The sequence below is a fragment of the Perissodus microlepis genome, chromosome 1 (assembly GCF_051167445.1).
Source record: "Perissodus microlepis isolate ML-2025 ecotype Zambia chromosome 1, ASM5116744v1, whole genome shotgun sequence".
NCBI classification, from domain to species: domain Eukaryota; kingdom Metazoa; phylum Chordata; class Actinopteri; order Cichliformes; family Cichlidae; genus Perissodus; species Perissodus microlepis.
The window spans coordinates 11,785,787-11,801,774 of NC_140461.1; the positions used below are offsets into that span (position 1 = coordinate 11,785,787).

Below are 15,988 nucleotides of genomic sequence, written 5' to 3' on the forward strand. Positions count from 1 at the left end.
AAAATGACTTCCTGTCTCCCCTTTGAACTAACTGTAGGTTTCCGCTTTCCCCTTCAGTCATCTGTCTCCTTCAGTATCTCTACAGACCTTCTGTCTTTCTCTTTGTGAGCTCTGGCTGCTGCCCTGCAGTATGTTATCCCCCCTCTTTTTTGAGTGAGATATATTCTTTCCTTGATAATCAGTACACCAGCTTTAGGTAGGTGAACTCTGCATTGTTGAATTCCCACTGTAACTTTGATCTGTGACTGATCTTGCACCAGCTTTTGTCTCCAGTTACCTCCATCTCACTTTTGGTAATGCAGCGAATATTTTAGTTAGTTTTTTGTTTTTTGTTTTTTAAACACAAACACAAAATGGAGAGAGTAAACAAAACTTCTGTGCATCAGATTTTTGAAGATGCCTCTTTGGTGTGGGAACTGTTTTTCTGGCATTTCATTAAAAATGGATTCTAGAAAAAAATGTTCATTGGTCAGTAATGAAAATAATTATTAGTTAAAGAAAACAGCTTTGCATATTTCTCAAATCAAAATAATACAAATCTAGCTTAGTTATTTAATCCTCTGTCTAAAACAAACTGTTTCGCTTGCTTCTTCTTTGAACCCATCTTTCTTCTGATTGGCTGCCCCTCATAGTTGGAAGGCTTGAACAGTGGGATGGGTGGGGCTTCTGTGCTCAAAGGTGGAGCTGTGTACCTGAGATGACTATGTTAGGGATAGCCCTTCTGATTAACATCATACAGAACAAAGCCTGAGAGAATGATTTGAAATTGACTGTTAAAAGCATATGCTGACCTAATTTATTTAAAAAATCCACCATTGTAACAGTGTTTATATATCGCAGGTCTCTTTTAACCATGCTACTCTGGAAGAGGCACAAACCGGGTAAAGTAATGGCCGTACAGAGGAGGATGAGAATGGTGGACATATGGGTACTTACGCAGCATTCTAATTAGCTGTGAGTGTATGTGTTTGAATGTTTGTATGTGTAGAGAGCAGAGAAAGAGGCACAACTATGCAGTGATTGTGTGGCCATGGTGCGCGGATTAATGGGTCATCTTATCTAAATGTGTGTCTCTTACATTCTGTCTTTCTCTCCCTCTTTCATGCCATCTGTTTGTGTTTTTAAACAGCTACTGGGTACACAGTGTAAATGCTCTACTAGACTAAATGCATTTACATTGTATAATTTATAAAGACAGAAACAAGTGTAAGAATCTGTTGCAACACATGCAACAAAAAAAAAAGCACACTGAACAGGTTGTTAAGGCACTTTACTGTGACGACAATGTTGGCTATCGAGAATGACCCCTATGCTCTTGTCCTGGAGGCCTTTTTCCATCCCACATGACTCTATACTGATCTTTTGGCTCGAGGAGATGGACACAGCTGAGAGGTGTGTATGTGATTGTGTGCGTGTGTGTGTGCTGAACCAGGCGATCTGTAGGCGGATTCAGGCTGCTCTTGGTGGCAGGCGGTCATAGGTCTAATAATAAGACGCCCGAATCTTAATCCGACCTGTTACATAATTCACATCACACATGATCAGGAGACAGATGAGAGATCACATGCACATGGAAAAGAGGAAAATAACATTTTCCATCATGTGTACATGTATTACTGTTTGGGTTTGCTTAGTGCAGCGTTTATCAGTGAAGTGTCACTGGACCTAAACACAATTGTTTTCTGTTTGCATTTCTCAAGCACTGTTAGTAGTTGCTATGGTATTTCTTTCAAACAATTTAAGAGGTCTAATGTAAACTGAAGAACATAATTTACACACATAGATGACCCAAAAACAAATTGAAGGAAGAAAGGAATAATGTATCTCAGACAAACATTAATTTAAAGTGTATGCATACAAACATATCAGCTAATGAGAGACAAAACTGCCCGTTTGAAAAGATGGAGAGGCAGGAATTAATCAGTCATGGTCCAGTGGGTAAACGGAAGATGAGGGGAAGGAAAAGGCAGGATTGAACGTTGAACTTGTAGGCTTAATGACAAGTAAACAACTGTTACATAAATTTTAAAGTGGCATTAACTATTTGTAGGTATGATTTAAAACATTGTTACATGCCTCTAGCTTTAGGAAATAATTTTAACATATATTTATTAGCTTAAAACGATATATGAAAAAAAAGCCCTGAAGTTTTCAGGTTTCTAAAGGTCAGATGTGCGTGTGAGAGCTAGTCAACTAGATGTTGAAGCTCTGCTGCCTTCCTTGTCCACACCAATAATACTATTCAGTTAAACTAATTATTCAGATTTTATAAATGGAATTTGGATTAATGCAATGATCAGACACTGCCCAGTCTTTAACCTGCCAACTCTTGTGTATTATGTGCACAGCCTCTTCCACACACTACTCAGACAGCTCCCTCACTGTAAGCAAAATTTATTGTGCGACATTTATGTCTTTTGCGTAGGATTTCGAGTATACAACCTACACAGACATGCTTGTGTACTGTAGTGCAAAAAGCCAGCACATAGTCTGGCATTTCTGATAGTTTAAAAAGTTGGTTTGATAAGTAAAGGGAAAGACAGCCGCGTTTTCCAAGAAAAGGAAGGAGTTATAAAACCATTAAACACGAAGAAGGTAGATGTGAAAAGCACTGAAAGAGGCTGCACTGTACAGTTTTCATTGTTTGGGGGGTTTTGTTTTGTTTTTGTTTTTTTTACACTTGTTTTCACTTCAAATACATTATTTGTCTATGAAGATCTAATTTGGTCTTCTCCACAGCAGGGGCTAAGCTAAAGGACCAACAACAGCGCATCACAAGCAGAAGTAGACTACAGACCTGCTGTTTCACATAATTTTGACACTGCCCATTGTTGACGGTACACAGCTACAACATGTAGACTTAAGTCTGGAAAACTTGGTCTCAGGTCACCACCCAATGATGCTGGTCCCTTGAAACACACAGTGTATTTTCTGTAGTGTGAATGCCTTTAAAACATTCACGGTACAGAGAGCAGGACTTTTTCCTGCCACATGCTACATGTGAGAAAGGAAAATATACCAACCTGTTTCTCCAGAAACAGGAGAGGGTTGAAAATAATTATTTTTCTTAAGATACTGCATTACTTCCATCAGTCATTGAGTTGAGCTTTCTGGATGAGAGTTTTTCCCATGTAGAAGGATCAGTCTCTGTACCAGCAAGATGAGAAAAATGCCTTACTCTGACTTTTGTTCTGCTTTTAATTATTTCAAGTAGCAGAAATCGGACACAAATGTGATTCTTTCTGAACACTTAATCTGTCCAAAGGTTTTCTTCGCCTTAGCCTCTTTTGTCTTATTCTGTATCTTGATTACCTCCTAACTTTGATTCAAGTTGTGTCTCTTTGTGTGCGTGTGTGTGTGTAGGCTTCAAAGGAATGCTCTATTCAGGCGCAGTCCTTTAATGAATGACAGCTCTCATCTACACATACAGAGCCTGGGCCCCTTAACCAGAGCCTCCACCACTGGTCCTTTGTGTGCATGTTGTGTGTCATGTTGTCCTTGTTTGTTAGCGTTCATGTGTGTTTTTGCAATATGTGCTTTAGGGGTGTATGTGTTCCCGAGTCTGGCTTTCCCTAGAGCGAAGTAATCTGACACCCACTGTACACATATGAATTGGGAGCTGTGTGTGTGTGTCTGCTTTTGGGGGTTAGCAAACCATTTCTCAGAGGCTGTTTTTTCCCTCTGCTCACTTAAGCGCTGTTCCCCCCCCACACGCCAATTCATCAGCCCATGCTTCATTTTGTTCCTGAGTGTCACCTTTAGCCCAGATCCCAGTAGTACCAGGAGCCTCTTTGACCAACTGGGAACATCAAACCTTGGTTGGAAATCAGCCAGCCAGAACCCACCATACCCAGTGTGTGCAACCAGCCCTCATGTAAATACAAGAGACGGTGTCCTTGAATGCTGACCTTTGTCATACATTACCCCGTTGCTCCTGTCTCTTCTCTCTTGTTCTAGCTCACTGTTGGTCTCCTACTCCCTTTGTTCACACAGTTCTGATTCAGCCCATAAAGAAAAGGAGATTGTCTGTGAATATAGCCTCCCTCTCCATCTCCTTTACCCTGCTTTTATTCAGCCTACAGCTGGCTAACAGACCCCCTCCTCCCCTCCCTCCCTCCTCATGTTTTGTATTGGACTGCATCTCTCTCCACGTGCAGCACCAGCTCAAAGGCATGTAGGAGGAGTTCCCTGAGTGGAATGTGTGCGACTGGCTGGCTATGATATGCACGCACTCACACATATATACAGCAGCAGCTCATAGCTCACACTTCTGCATAGCCAGCTGAGAGGGACTCTATTCTACCCAGCCCCGCTGTGGTGGGAGGAGGACAGGGTGTGTTTATGTGCTTCTGTACTTGTGTTCTTGTGAGGACCAGCACAGTCATAGTTTCAAAGAAGAGAGAGAGAGTGAGAGCAGTGTTTTCACCTAAATTTGACTTGAGTTTGGTTTGCTGCGGGCTCACTTATTTAGACCTGCAGAGGTTATATGTACAGGCAACTCCTGTGCGTCAGAAGAAAGAAAGCTGTGATTCTTTGTGCTGCTGTGCATCAGCTGACCTCCTGCGGGATTCTGGGAGTTTTCTCTGGAGAAGAGCAGGAGATGGAGAACTAAGACAGGCTCTTCAGCTGTTTGCTAAAAATACCCTCCTTAAGGTCTAAGCTCATTTATAACACAAACAGCAGGATTTGTTTAATTTTGTTGTGGCAGGAGACACGCGAGCTAGTTGACTATCATCTTACTGACCCAGCTGCACCTTTTTGTAGTTGAGAATCAAATACATTTAATGAAATCAAATACTTAGCATAAGCTGTAATTTTACTGTGACATCTAGTTCTCCTTTGTGCTTTTGTATAGCTGTAAGTCAGAGGGGAATAGCGCCGTTAAAGGTCCTGCTCTCTCGTGCCAGCCCCACCCACAGCCCCTGGCCAAACTGGTGGAGCATGCACTATGATTTCTCTTGAGTGTTTTCCTCGTGTAACTGGTTGATCTTTTGTTTGCAAATGTTTTTCCAATGAATATTAATGATGTCATCGTCAGTGCGGCTGATGTTTATGTGCACGCCACATAGAGAAGAAACAATCAGTGTGTGGCTTCACCCAACAACTCAGCTGACATGGATGATCTAAATATATTTCCTTGAAGTGGCCAAACTGGAAAACTTGTGTCATTCACTGCATTGCCCCACACCCCTTCTCTAAACAAGTCTTTCCAGCCCAAGTTAAATGGCCATTTTCAAGCATGCAACACTGAACAGGCAGAACAGGTAGCTTTCTGGCGTGGGTACATTACATTTTGTTTTTGTTTTTTTAATTGATACTTTTTTCCAGCTGATTCCCCCCCCTCCCTTTTTTAAATTATTATTATTTGTTCGTTTGAATGTGCACTGGTCATATAGCTACTGCTGACCCGTTGTTTCTTTGTCTTGTCCAGATGCAACAGAGGAGTTTTTTGAGTACGACGCGGAGGAGTTCCTGGTGTTCCTGACCTTACTCATCACAGAGGGAAGGACACCAGAGTATTCTGTGAAAGGCAGGACTGAGGGGCTACATTGTCCGCCAGCCCAGTCAGCCATGCCTCCTCTTCACAAGCATGAATGCAGCGACAAACTACCCCAGGTAAGATTTATTTCATACATCCAGGAAAGGCATAAAGTTATCTGGTACTGTACCCTACATTTAAAGGCTTGTGTTTTTTAAACTGTTCCACATTAAGAATATGGCTGCATGTACATATTGAAAGGAGCTCTATGTTTTGCATTCGTAAAATAGGCTTACTTTGATTCGCTGTGGGTCAGCAGTTAGTGGTAGTTACGTGGCCTTGAGGGCTGTTCCATGTCATATCACCTGCAATGATAGCGCTACAGATTTTTACATGATTAAAAATCCCATGTGGAGATATTATTACTATAGTCATGCTATGGACACAATTATCAGACAAGCCCGGGCATGTCTGAGAGCTGTGCATCACCCTCAGATGATGATTTAGTACCTAAAAAGAGAACTGCTTTGCAAAATGTACAAGAAAATTGTTCCCACTAAGCGTGGAAACAACAAACCATTAAGTACAACTGGTGATATGCTACCCAAATGTAAACAAGTGACTCTACCGAGAGCTGTAACACACGGGAGTTAGTCCATCTGACCAGAAATGCAAAGGGTGGATGGAAATTAGTGCTGTGGTTACACGGTCGAAGAGCGTTGCTTTAAACAACTGGTTAAAAAGCTTGACCTACGATATAAAATTCCAGTTAGAAAATCTGTGTTAAAAGTTGTTTTTTTTTTTTTTTTTAAGGTCTGAAAAAATATACATTATAATTTAAGGTTTCTGAGTGAGTAGAGTGTGACTTCATGCATTTATCTGCAGTTTGGATTAACCTTACATGTAAACATAAGGGGATCACATTTAATACAATTATATTTCGTTCTTGTCTTTCTGAAATGGTTAACAGGTCGATACAGAGCCAATCTCCATGTTGTGTGTAGCCAAATGATAGATCCACCTCAATTTTAACAACATGTAGATTTGCACCATCATTCACTTTAGTAAACATTTTATTGGGAATTGAGGTGTAAAAGGCACAAAACGCTGATAACCTTCTGTGGGATGACCTTCCAGTCCCCCTTCAGGCACAGAATTTTTCCTTGCTTTAAGCAATGTCAATGTACACAGTTACTCATGCAGTCTTTGTTATGTAAACTAAAAGTTGACTTTCCTGAGGCTGGGCGGTATACCAGTTCATCCAGTTTATCTGGTGTACTGCCCTGAATTCCTTTTAAATTTTGTCATACCAATCCACAGCTGACATTTTGAGCGCTTCAGGTATAGATTGTCGTATCCATTAGTTGCGCATTAATCTTACGGTTTTAACATCTCAACATAATAACCCATGACAGACAAACAAACAAAGATAAATTGGAAAGTGGAGATGTGCGGGAACTGAGTCTGCTGTCTCAAAAGTTGTGTTTAAAACATAAATAAACAATAATGTTTTTTGCAGTGTTGTGGGTTTAAGCCCAATGACAGAGGAGCACCCAATAATGTAAACAATGCGGTATGCTGACTTCATTCAAAAACACCAACAATAAAAAGATATACACATAATTTCAAAGCATAACAGGTGACCTGTTAAGAATTAACTGTCAGCTGAATTTATTGTTTTAGTTGTGCATTTATAAAAACCAAAACAATAATATTTAAACACATTCAGTTGTTTTTGTATGTTGTTAACTCCTGACAGTTGAAAAGTAACGTATTACGTAAGACTAGGTAACAGCCCTCATGCAATAAAAGCAAAAGAAAACTGCGATCATAAAAAATTAAATATTCAGAATGAAGTGTAACATGTTAACAGGATGTTTCAGGATGAGTGGTACCTAAGCTGCTCTGATTTGATGGTATACACACTGTACTGATGCATTAGTAAAGATAATGAAGCTCTTTTTTTCTAGTTTGGCAGCAGAGTTGTAACTTTGTAACGAACCGCTGTGTTAGGCTGCTTTAATTTTTGCAAAGTATAGCTAATAAATTGAGTCTACAGTATATCCCTCTGTCACTGGACTGCTGTGCAGGATAAAAATATCTTACTTTTTTTAAACTCAGAGGTTAATAGCAATATTTACTCTCTACCTGCTGTGCCCCTAACTTTGGTGTTGACATTCACTAATGAACACTAACCGCTCACCTTTGTCCACGGATGTGTGTGTGCCTAGTGTCGGCAGGCGAGGCGTACCCGTTCTGAGGTGATCCTACTTTGGAGGAACAACATACCCATTATGATCGAGGTCATGCTCCTTCCAGACTGTTGCTATGGCGATGAGTGCCCCCCAAGTGATCTCATCAGTGACCCGGTCATCAAACAAGATGCTCTCCTGTTGGAGAGATGGACCTTGCAGGCTGTTCCTAGACAGTATGACAGACACACACACACACACACACACACACACACACACACACACACACACACACACACACACCATTTTAAAGATGGGGAATGCAAATAAATGTCTATTTTGTTATTTTTCGTAACGTACACTGTCCTCTTTTACTATACAAGAAGCATTATCTCTCTGCTTACTTTAATGTTCGGTTTTGCTGATGAAGAATCATCTTAAGCACAAAGAAGTTGTTGTGCAGGCAGATCTTTCTAAAAAAAATAGATTTGAAAGTGTTCAAGACACTATTTGTTCAGGCTACTAGAATAGTCAGATTTTTCAAAGAAGAAAAACAACACAAACATAACTTGTTTACTGGCTCTCAGCCCTGTTTGATCTTGTTGAGACTAGCTGAAAAAGCACTTGATTTATGGAATACAAAATTGTTATTACTGTCAGAGCTATTCATGCCTTAATGATAGGGAAATGATATCAATAATCTTGTTACAAACGTTTTTTAACTTGACTGGACAGAGCCTCACGCTCACAATCTGATGATAAAACTGACATCACTCTGAGCCAAATGAACAACAGCATACTCACAGAACTTATAACACGTCTGTAAGGGTCACTGCAGCTGCTAAACTTGAAAGGATGTACATGGTATGTTGGGTCTCTAAGTATCATTAACATGTGCTTGTTTACCAGCAGACCTGTTGCACATGGACCAAACATGGGGCATAACAGTCGTCTTAGTATGACATCATGTGTTTTACAAAACTGCTGCATAAAAACTGCATTTTATTTTATATTTGGGGGACAAGGAAAACCTTCACCAACAACAACAAAAATTTGAAAAATTGTTAGTTAAAAAACAAAAAAACCCCAAAAGGACAGAAAAACAAAGCACAGTTAAAAGCTTTAAAAGAACTAGAAAATAAAACAATGGTCAAAAATCCCAAAAATGAATAATAAAAAATATATATAATTGGTGCAGTACTCAGGGAGTTAATTAGTCTGACATATTGGCCTACTTTCCTTCTCACATATGTAGGAACAAGGAACACTGTGAAAGATTAAAAAAATACACATCGTTTTCTCATTAACCTGACATACTGGCACACTTCCACCATTTTTTTTCTCTTTTTTTTATAGAAGCGGCGACCGTTTCATTGAAGAGAAGACCCTGCTGTTGGCTGTTCGTTCTTACGTCTTCTTCTCCCAGCTCAGCGCCTGGCTCAGTGCCTCACATGGCATCGTCCCCAGAAACATCCTGTACAGGTCAGATGTAACACTCACTGAAGACTTTAACGGTGATGAGCTGAAGACTGTTCAGTCAAGCTTCCACACTAGTGCTAGTTCCACACTAAAGCGAAAGTTATGTTAGTTGCACATTTATATACACGTGTAAGGTTTGTGTGCATAGCTAAAATGTTATTACAGCCCAGATAGTTCTTACGTTCTTTTAAACTTAACAATTAACGGGACCCTGTTTATTGAATCAGGATTTTTCCATCCAACAGGATCAGTGCTGCTGATGAAGAGTTGGTGTGGCAGTTTTCCCAACCACCTTCAGAGCACATATTCCCAGTCCCCAATGTTTCCCAGAGTGTTGCACTGCAGGTCCGTGTCCAGTCGCTCCCCAGACAGCCCACCTATCCCACCCTGGCCTGCAGCATCCATACCGGCCTTCCTCCGCTTTACAGTAAGACTCCCAGCCTCAACCCAAACCTTAACAGCCATGGTGGCCTGCCCACCCTCAAAAAGAACCAGGACCCCAGTAAGGACAACCTCCTCAACAACTCTAATACGTACAGCAAGAGCTCCAACTCAATGTCCAGCCTTCTCCTCAACGGCTTACCCATTCCCAATCTCCCCATCAACAACATCCCCATTAACAGCCTTCCTCACACATCTGTGCCACATCCATACAGCAAGAAGAACCAAGAGCCTGGTGAAAATCACTCATATCAGAACGGAGAGCTCCCACAGGGCAACGCCCCCCAACGTCAGGGCTCCCCACTCTTCCACAGGCCCTCTCACTCCCCCACGCCATCCCGCTCCCACTCCCCCTCCCCACTTCCTACAAGTAAAGCAGGGAAGTGGCTGTACTCAGCTCTCAATGGGTCATCTGAACCCACACAGGTAGAAGACTATGGTTCTTGTACCAGCAACAGCAACGAGAGGTCAAAGAGTGCACTCCCCGAGCCTCTGAGAGCTTTTAAGAATTTTTCCATGGCCGAGCCACCCCGCTGCCCCTCCCCGAGGCCTGCTGCACCTGAGACAAACCCACTGATTGGTTCCCTGCTGCAGGAGAGACAGGAAGTTATTGCCCGTATTGCACAGAGGCTCAACTTTTGTGACCCCACAGCACCCCCACTCCCTCCCGGCCTTTTTGCTTCTGACAACCCTCCCAAAGCCATGTGGGGCAGTAACCATGATGATATAACTGCCAGTAAGACCAAAGAGCCTGAGGTACCGCCCTATGAGTCTGTGGGACATGTGTGGCCCACCCCGTTTAACACACCTGTGACTGACACTTCTTTCGGGAAATGGGAAAGCTCCTCCCCTAAACCTGCAGCCTGCAGGAGGCTAAAAATGACTGAGACAAGAGACAGAGAAGAGGAGAGGAACGGGGAGAAGGAGTCAGACAGAGAGAAGGATAAAGACAGGGAGAGGGATACAGACAGCTCTCTGATTGCCCAAGCAGTTCAAGACATTACTAGGCTCATCCAGGAGAGACTGTCTGTCCCCTCTCTGTCCCCCCGGCACAGCAGGAGCGGCAGCCCTCTGCACCATACTCACACAACAACAGTGACACACACAGTCCGCACATACTCGCACACCACACACATCCCACATGCCCCACACACTGCCACCAACGGCTACACCAACGGCCACATACCTAGCCACGAACCTCACAGAGGCAGCACGCACACCGCTGCCACACACACGCCTGTTTGCACAGACAAGCCCCGAGTTGATCGGGGTTCCGAATGCCATTCTCCCCGGGCCCAAAATGGTGCTCAGTCTACACTTGAAGAACCCTCATTCAGAGGCCAGTCCCATGCACAGGCTGGTCAGCGTTTACGAACTCCTCCAAAGGAAAAGCTCAGAGTCAGGACACCCAGCAGCCATGAATCCCCCCCTGCCTCCCCCCTCATCGAAAACCGCTCCTGGCAAGCCCAGATTTCGAACTGGACTTGCGACTACGCCAGCCCAAACATGAACTGTAACAGAAGCCACGACCACAGCAAGCCTCAAGCTCAATCCCAGATGCAAATGCAGATGCAAAACTGCAAACCTGCCCAGGCCCCGACCCTCCAGGATGAGAACCAGGCACCCTCAGATTCTGGATGCTCCAGCACATCAAGTCTAGATATGACTCCACCTTCTACTGTTCTCGTAAGACAATTCTTTCTCTAATGAGCATTGTCCAGTATGTGTGTGATACCCTTTTTAGTCATCAATAATGTGTCACACCTGTGCTAATCACAGTTTTATATGTAAGACAAAAAAAGGTAACAGAGTAACATGCTTTATTCTAAGTTCAGCTGGGGTAGGAAGATGATGTAAGTTCACTTGTCCACTTGCAAGCTGTTTTAATGTATTCTCTCTATACTCCCAGCGTACTCCGAGTCCCTCCCCTCTGCGTCCCTGCAACAGCTGGAAGAAACACAATCGCCACTCATTAGACGCTACAGCAACCAAGGCCTTCCACCCCTGCACTGGCCTGCCTCTGCTCTCCAGCCCTGTAAGTAACACACAAGCACACACACATTCATGTACAGTAGCTTCATGTCTTCTAACTGAAACAGTTCTCAGCTTCAAAATTGAACATCTGCGGAAAAGACACTTGAGTCAGATGCAGGCTTACCTAATGTTTTAGCTATGCTTTAATAGTCACTGTCAGAGTCCATGCAAGTCTTTGTCATAACACCATGCTCACCACCTCTTGTTGAAGCATTACTCACAGTGCTTCACCAATGAATATACTACGGTACTTTAAATGTTGATGATTAGGATAGCTTTTTTTTTTTGGCTGCTGGGCTACTGAGTAGTTTTTCAGCGTTGATGTGCACACATGGCGATACGTAAGCTAAATGACTCATCAGCATCTCACCAGTCACAAGTTTCATCATCACAGTTTCCTGTCTTCTGATCACTTTTACACATACTGTAAACACACACATACATTTAAGTCTCACCAGCAGCAAGCTGACACATGCAGGTCATGACACTCTCTCTATAAAAATATAAATAAATAAAAATATGTGTTGATGGTGTCCTGTGTGTCTGCTACAGGTTCCTCAGAGGAAAAGTCAAACAGGATACTTTGACCTGGACACCTCTGTGGCTGGCTGTAAGGGTTTGCCTTGGGCCTCTGGGAAAAGGTATACATTTTCTCACCTGGGATCTGTGTTACTATAGTTACTAGTTTCCAACTCATTTTGTACAAGAAACTAAGTTTTGGGCGCTTTGACTAGTTACAATGCAGTCTTTTGTCTTACAGTTACCTCCCACATTATCTGATGATTGCAGTACCATCTGGATCTAGTTACTCATACTTTTCATCATGATTTTTAAAACCTACATGTTTCGCTCACTTTCCAGGCTCACAGCTTTTACTATATGTAACAAATATCAAGACAAATTTGAAGATAGAGGTATTTTGTTTATTATACAGCTTATATTGTAAAGTACAGAAGATTCAGATCATATCACACCCGAACCCTTGGATACAAAAGCCTCAGATAAACAGTTGCATAAATCAGGCTGTGTGAGAAAAGATGAGACCATAGCAGCTTTACAGAGGGCTAAAGCTGGGTCAGCCCCATTCTGCTGACTTTTCCTCTCACAGTGCCACCTGCTGAAGCTCTGCTGTACTGTGACTGCATCTAGAAATGCACACACGCAGCTCAAAATGGCAGACAGCACTGAACTGGCTTTATATACACAGAGATTCATGGCTCTGCCTACACACAGCAAATGTGGGTGGAAGCTCAGTGCTGCTTTTTTGTACAGCAGATGTTTGAAGATTTTGGTATTCGGGGTTTTGCTCTGGTTGGTAAAAGGCACTATATGATATTATTTGTTTATATTTCGCCAAAAAACATATGGTTGATTGAAAGAGTCATATGTAAAGTTTCTATGTTGTGACCTGTGGGCCTGAACACTTTATTTGCACTTCTAGTGAATTAGGATTTCAGAGTAACCAACATTTCAAGTTTCCACTCGTGTTTATACACAGATGGAAGCCGGTTTGAGATAATTTTAGCTCACCTGAGACGCATATCTATTAAGGCACACTAGAAATGTGTGCCATGTAAATACCTTTAGGCATTTACATAACGCATTTAAAAACGTGTTGATCCAGCATGTGTTTTTTTTACTACAGGGTGTGTCTAAAGAGAGAGGGGTACGCGGATGAGTCACAGCAGCTGTTCAGTGCTAGTGCTCCACCTGCCAGTCTCAGCCTGCTGGGAAACTTTGAGGTATAGCACACAAACACAGAATCATCTGTTCTCTTCAGCTATCGTTTTTGACATTAGCTCAAGTCCGCTTCTCCTTTTTGGATCCCTAAACTATCACATTCTCAAAGGGATTTAACCTTGAGCAACCACCATACTGCAGGTTGTACTTTTTTTTAAAGAAAAATGAAAACATAGCTGTGAAACATGGTCTAACAAGTCCTGTTTTTAAAACTTTCAAGTGAAAACCAAAACTGTGTCAACCTGTAGAAAAGCAAGAGTGACATTTTTAAAGCTGAACTTATGTCCCATTAGGAGTGTGTGCTGAACTACCGCCTGGAGCCTTTAGGGACAGTGGAGGGTTTCACAGCAGAGGTCGGTGCCAGCGGATCCTTCTGCCCCAGTCACCTTACCTTACCTGCAGATGTGTCATTCTATAGTGTCTCTGATGACAACGCTCCCTCACCATATATGGTAAAATTTCTTTTTCTATAAAGTAATAATAAAGCCCCCTAAGCCTAGAGATAAAACCATATTAGCTCATGTGTGTTACTTCTGTTTGCCTGTTTTTGATTGTCATGTGTTTTCTGGCAGGGTGTGATAAACCTGGAGTCCCTGGGAAAAAGGGGCTATCGTGTACCTCCATCAGGAACCATTCAAGTGGTGAGGATTTTCTTTCACAGTTGACAGTAGACATGTTTTCAAAATATAGCTACATCACAGCGTGGCTGAGAACAAAGAGCAGATTACAGTAAGTAACAAAAGTGAATGGAGACTCCTTGTGGATGTAGAGGAAACTACATCATTAAACATGCAGGGACCTGTTCAAGGCTATGTTTTGTTTCATTTATAGTGCAGAAAGCTCTTATCTCCTTAATACTCTGATTACATTGTTGGGATTGTAGGTATAGAGGAATAGTCATATTATGTATCTTGATCACAACATGTAAAGTGTAAAAAAATATTTGCTATAGTTAAATGAAAGACAGTGTTAAAACGTATTACAAAGCCTGACTTTAAAATGGTTTTAACCCTGCCATGCTCTCCGGTTAAACCCCTCAGACCTTATTCAACCCTAACAAGACAGTGGTAAAGATGTTTGTTGTGATGTACGACCTACGAGCCATGCCAGCTGGACACCAGACCTTCTTACGCCAGAGGACCTTCTCTGTTCCCGTCCGTCGTGACACAAACAATCAGACCAGCAGGAAACCCCTCGCCCTGGGCCAGGGACGAACCTTGCGCTACCTCATTCACCTGAGGTGAGATGGCTGTTATTTTTGTCTGAACACTCAAAGTGGAGCATATGCAGCAGCACCCATGTTTATACTCCCATTTTCATGCTTTTGGCCTGTCATTTCATGCTTTTCTCCCTCTCCCAACCTCTACCAGGTTCCAGAGCTCCAAGTCTGGGAAGATCTACCTCCATAGGGACATCCGTCTGCTGTTTTCCAGGAAGTCCATGGAGGTGGACAGCGGTGCTGCCTACGAGCTTCAGTCCTTCACAGAGTCCCCTGTTGACCCGCCGTACTCTTCCCGCTGCTGAGGCCTGAAGCCCTCCCTCCTCCACCCGGCAGGCCACTACTGAAACATTAGTCACAACTTGATGCCAGCGACAGACTCAGACCGTTAGTCCATTTGAAAAGAGACGAGGTTTAAGGACCAGAGTCAAAAGCCTCTCATGGTCTGTCTCCACAAACTTATGTTTCATCCCCTGTCATCCAAAACTGGCAAAGGGGGCAGCAAGCTGAGATCCTAGGAGACTCATCAGAAATAAAAGCTTGTTCTCTGTTAAGCTTACAGCTTTGAAGCAGAGAGGCTGAGTCAAAAGTTTCAGTTTTAGGATGTATTTCTGATGTTGTACTCCTGGTCAATATGTTTTTAACAGATTTCATGGGTAACACGCTTACCTTCTGTTGTGTGTATCCCCTCCAGCGTCTTGCAGGAGAGTAGACACACATAAAGTTAGACAAAAAATTGATTTGAAAAGAGTCGAGGCGTTAAATCGAAATGTTAATTGGACCTATTGAGTGTGAAATAAGAAATAATTTGTTTCTAATTGAATGTGATGGCCTTTTAATAATAAACGATTCCGATTTTAAATTTTTGAAGATTAGATTGACCCAGCTGAACGTGTACTCAGTTTTCTCTCTGTGATTCCTGAGCTCGGAGCAGAGGTTGTGCATATAGATGAAGAACCCTATGGCAAACCGCGGTGCAACATATACCATGGACCACTGAAAGAAAAAAAAAAACAGCAACAACAACAAAAAAAACAGTCGAACGAGCAATCAAGATAGACTTATGTGAAAGCATCACAGCAGAACATCAGAAGTGCACTGTGGATTTTTTTTTCTCAATGTAACTGGAAATGAAACAGAAAATAGAAATATTCTAATACTTTTGTACTGTTACAAAACCACTTTATTGGAAGTGTTGCAATAGAAAGAATAACCTTAGTTTAGTGTTTACACATTCACTTTCAGTTTACTTACCATCGGTTTATTTAATATTTAAATATTTCAGTTATTACTTGTGACGTCTGCCATGCTAAGATGATGTAGTGCAAACTGTATATCATAGTATGTATTTTTGACATTAATATTCAAATCTGAAAAAATATATCTATATATCTTCTAAAGCAA

General features: G+C 42.1%; 1 protein-coding gene across 1 annotated transcript in view; it reads left to right on the forward strand.

Annotated features, from left to right (window-relative positions):
• atosa (atos homolog A) overlaps positions 1-15,988 on the forward strand; it is a 32,442-nt gene extending 16,454 nt beyond the window's left edge. Inside the window, exons 2-12 of the mRNA XM_084929960.1 lie at positions 5,432-5,616; positions 7,711-7,907; positions 9,028-9,153; positions 9,396-11,277; positions 11,501-11,626; positions 12,178-12,266; positions 13,271-13,367; positions 13,659-13,817; positions 13,938-14,006; positions 14,406-14,605; positions 14,736-15,988. Of these exons, the coding sequence (XP_084786086.1) occupies positions 5,432-5,616; positions 7,711-7,907; positions 9,028-9,153; positions 9,396-11,277; positions 11,501-11,626; positions 12,178-12,266; positions 13,271-13,367; positions 13,659-13,817; positions 13,938-14,006; positions 14,406-14,605; positions 14,736-14,889 (3,284 nt within the window). The 3' untranslated portion in view covers positions 14,890-15,988. The remainder of the gene's footprint in view (positions 1-5,431; positions 5,617-7,710; positions 7,908-9,027; positions 9,154-9,395; positions 11,278-11,500; positions 11,627-12,177; positions 12,267-13,270; positions 13,368-13,658; positions 13,818-13,937; positions 14,007-14,405; positions 14,606-14,735) is intronic.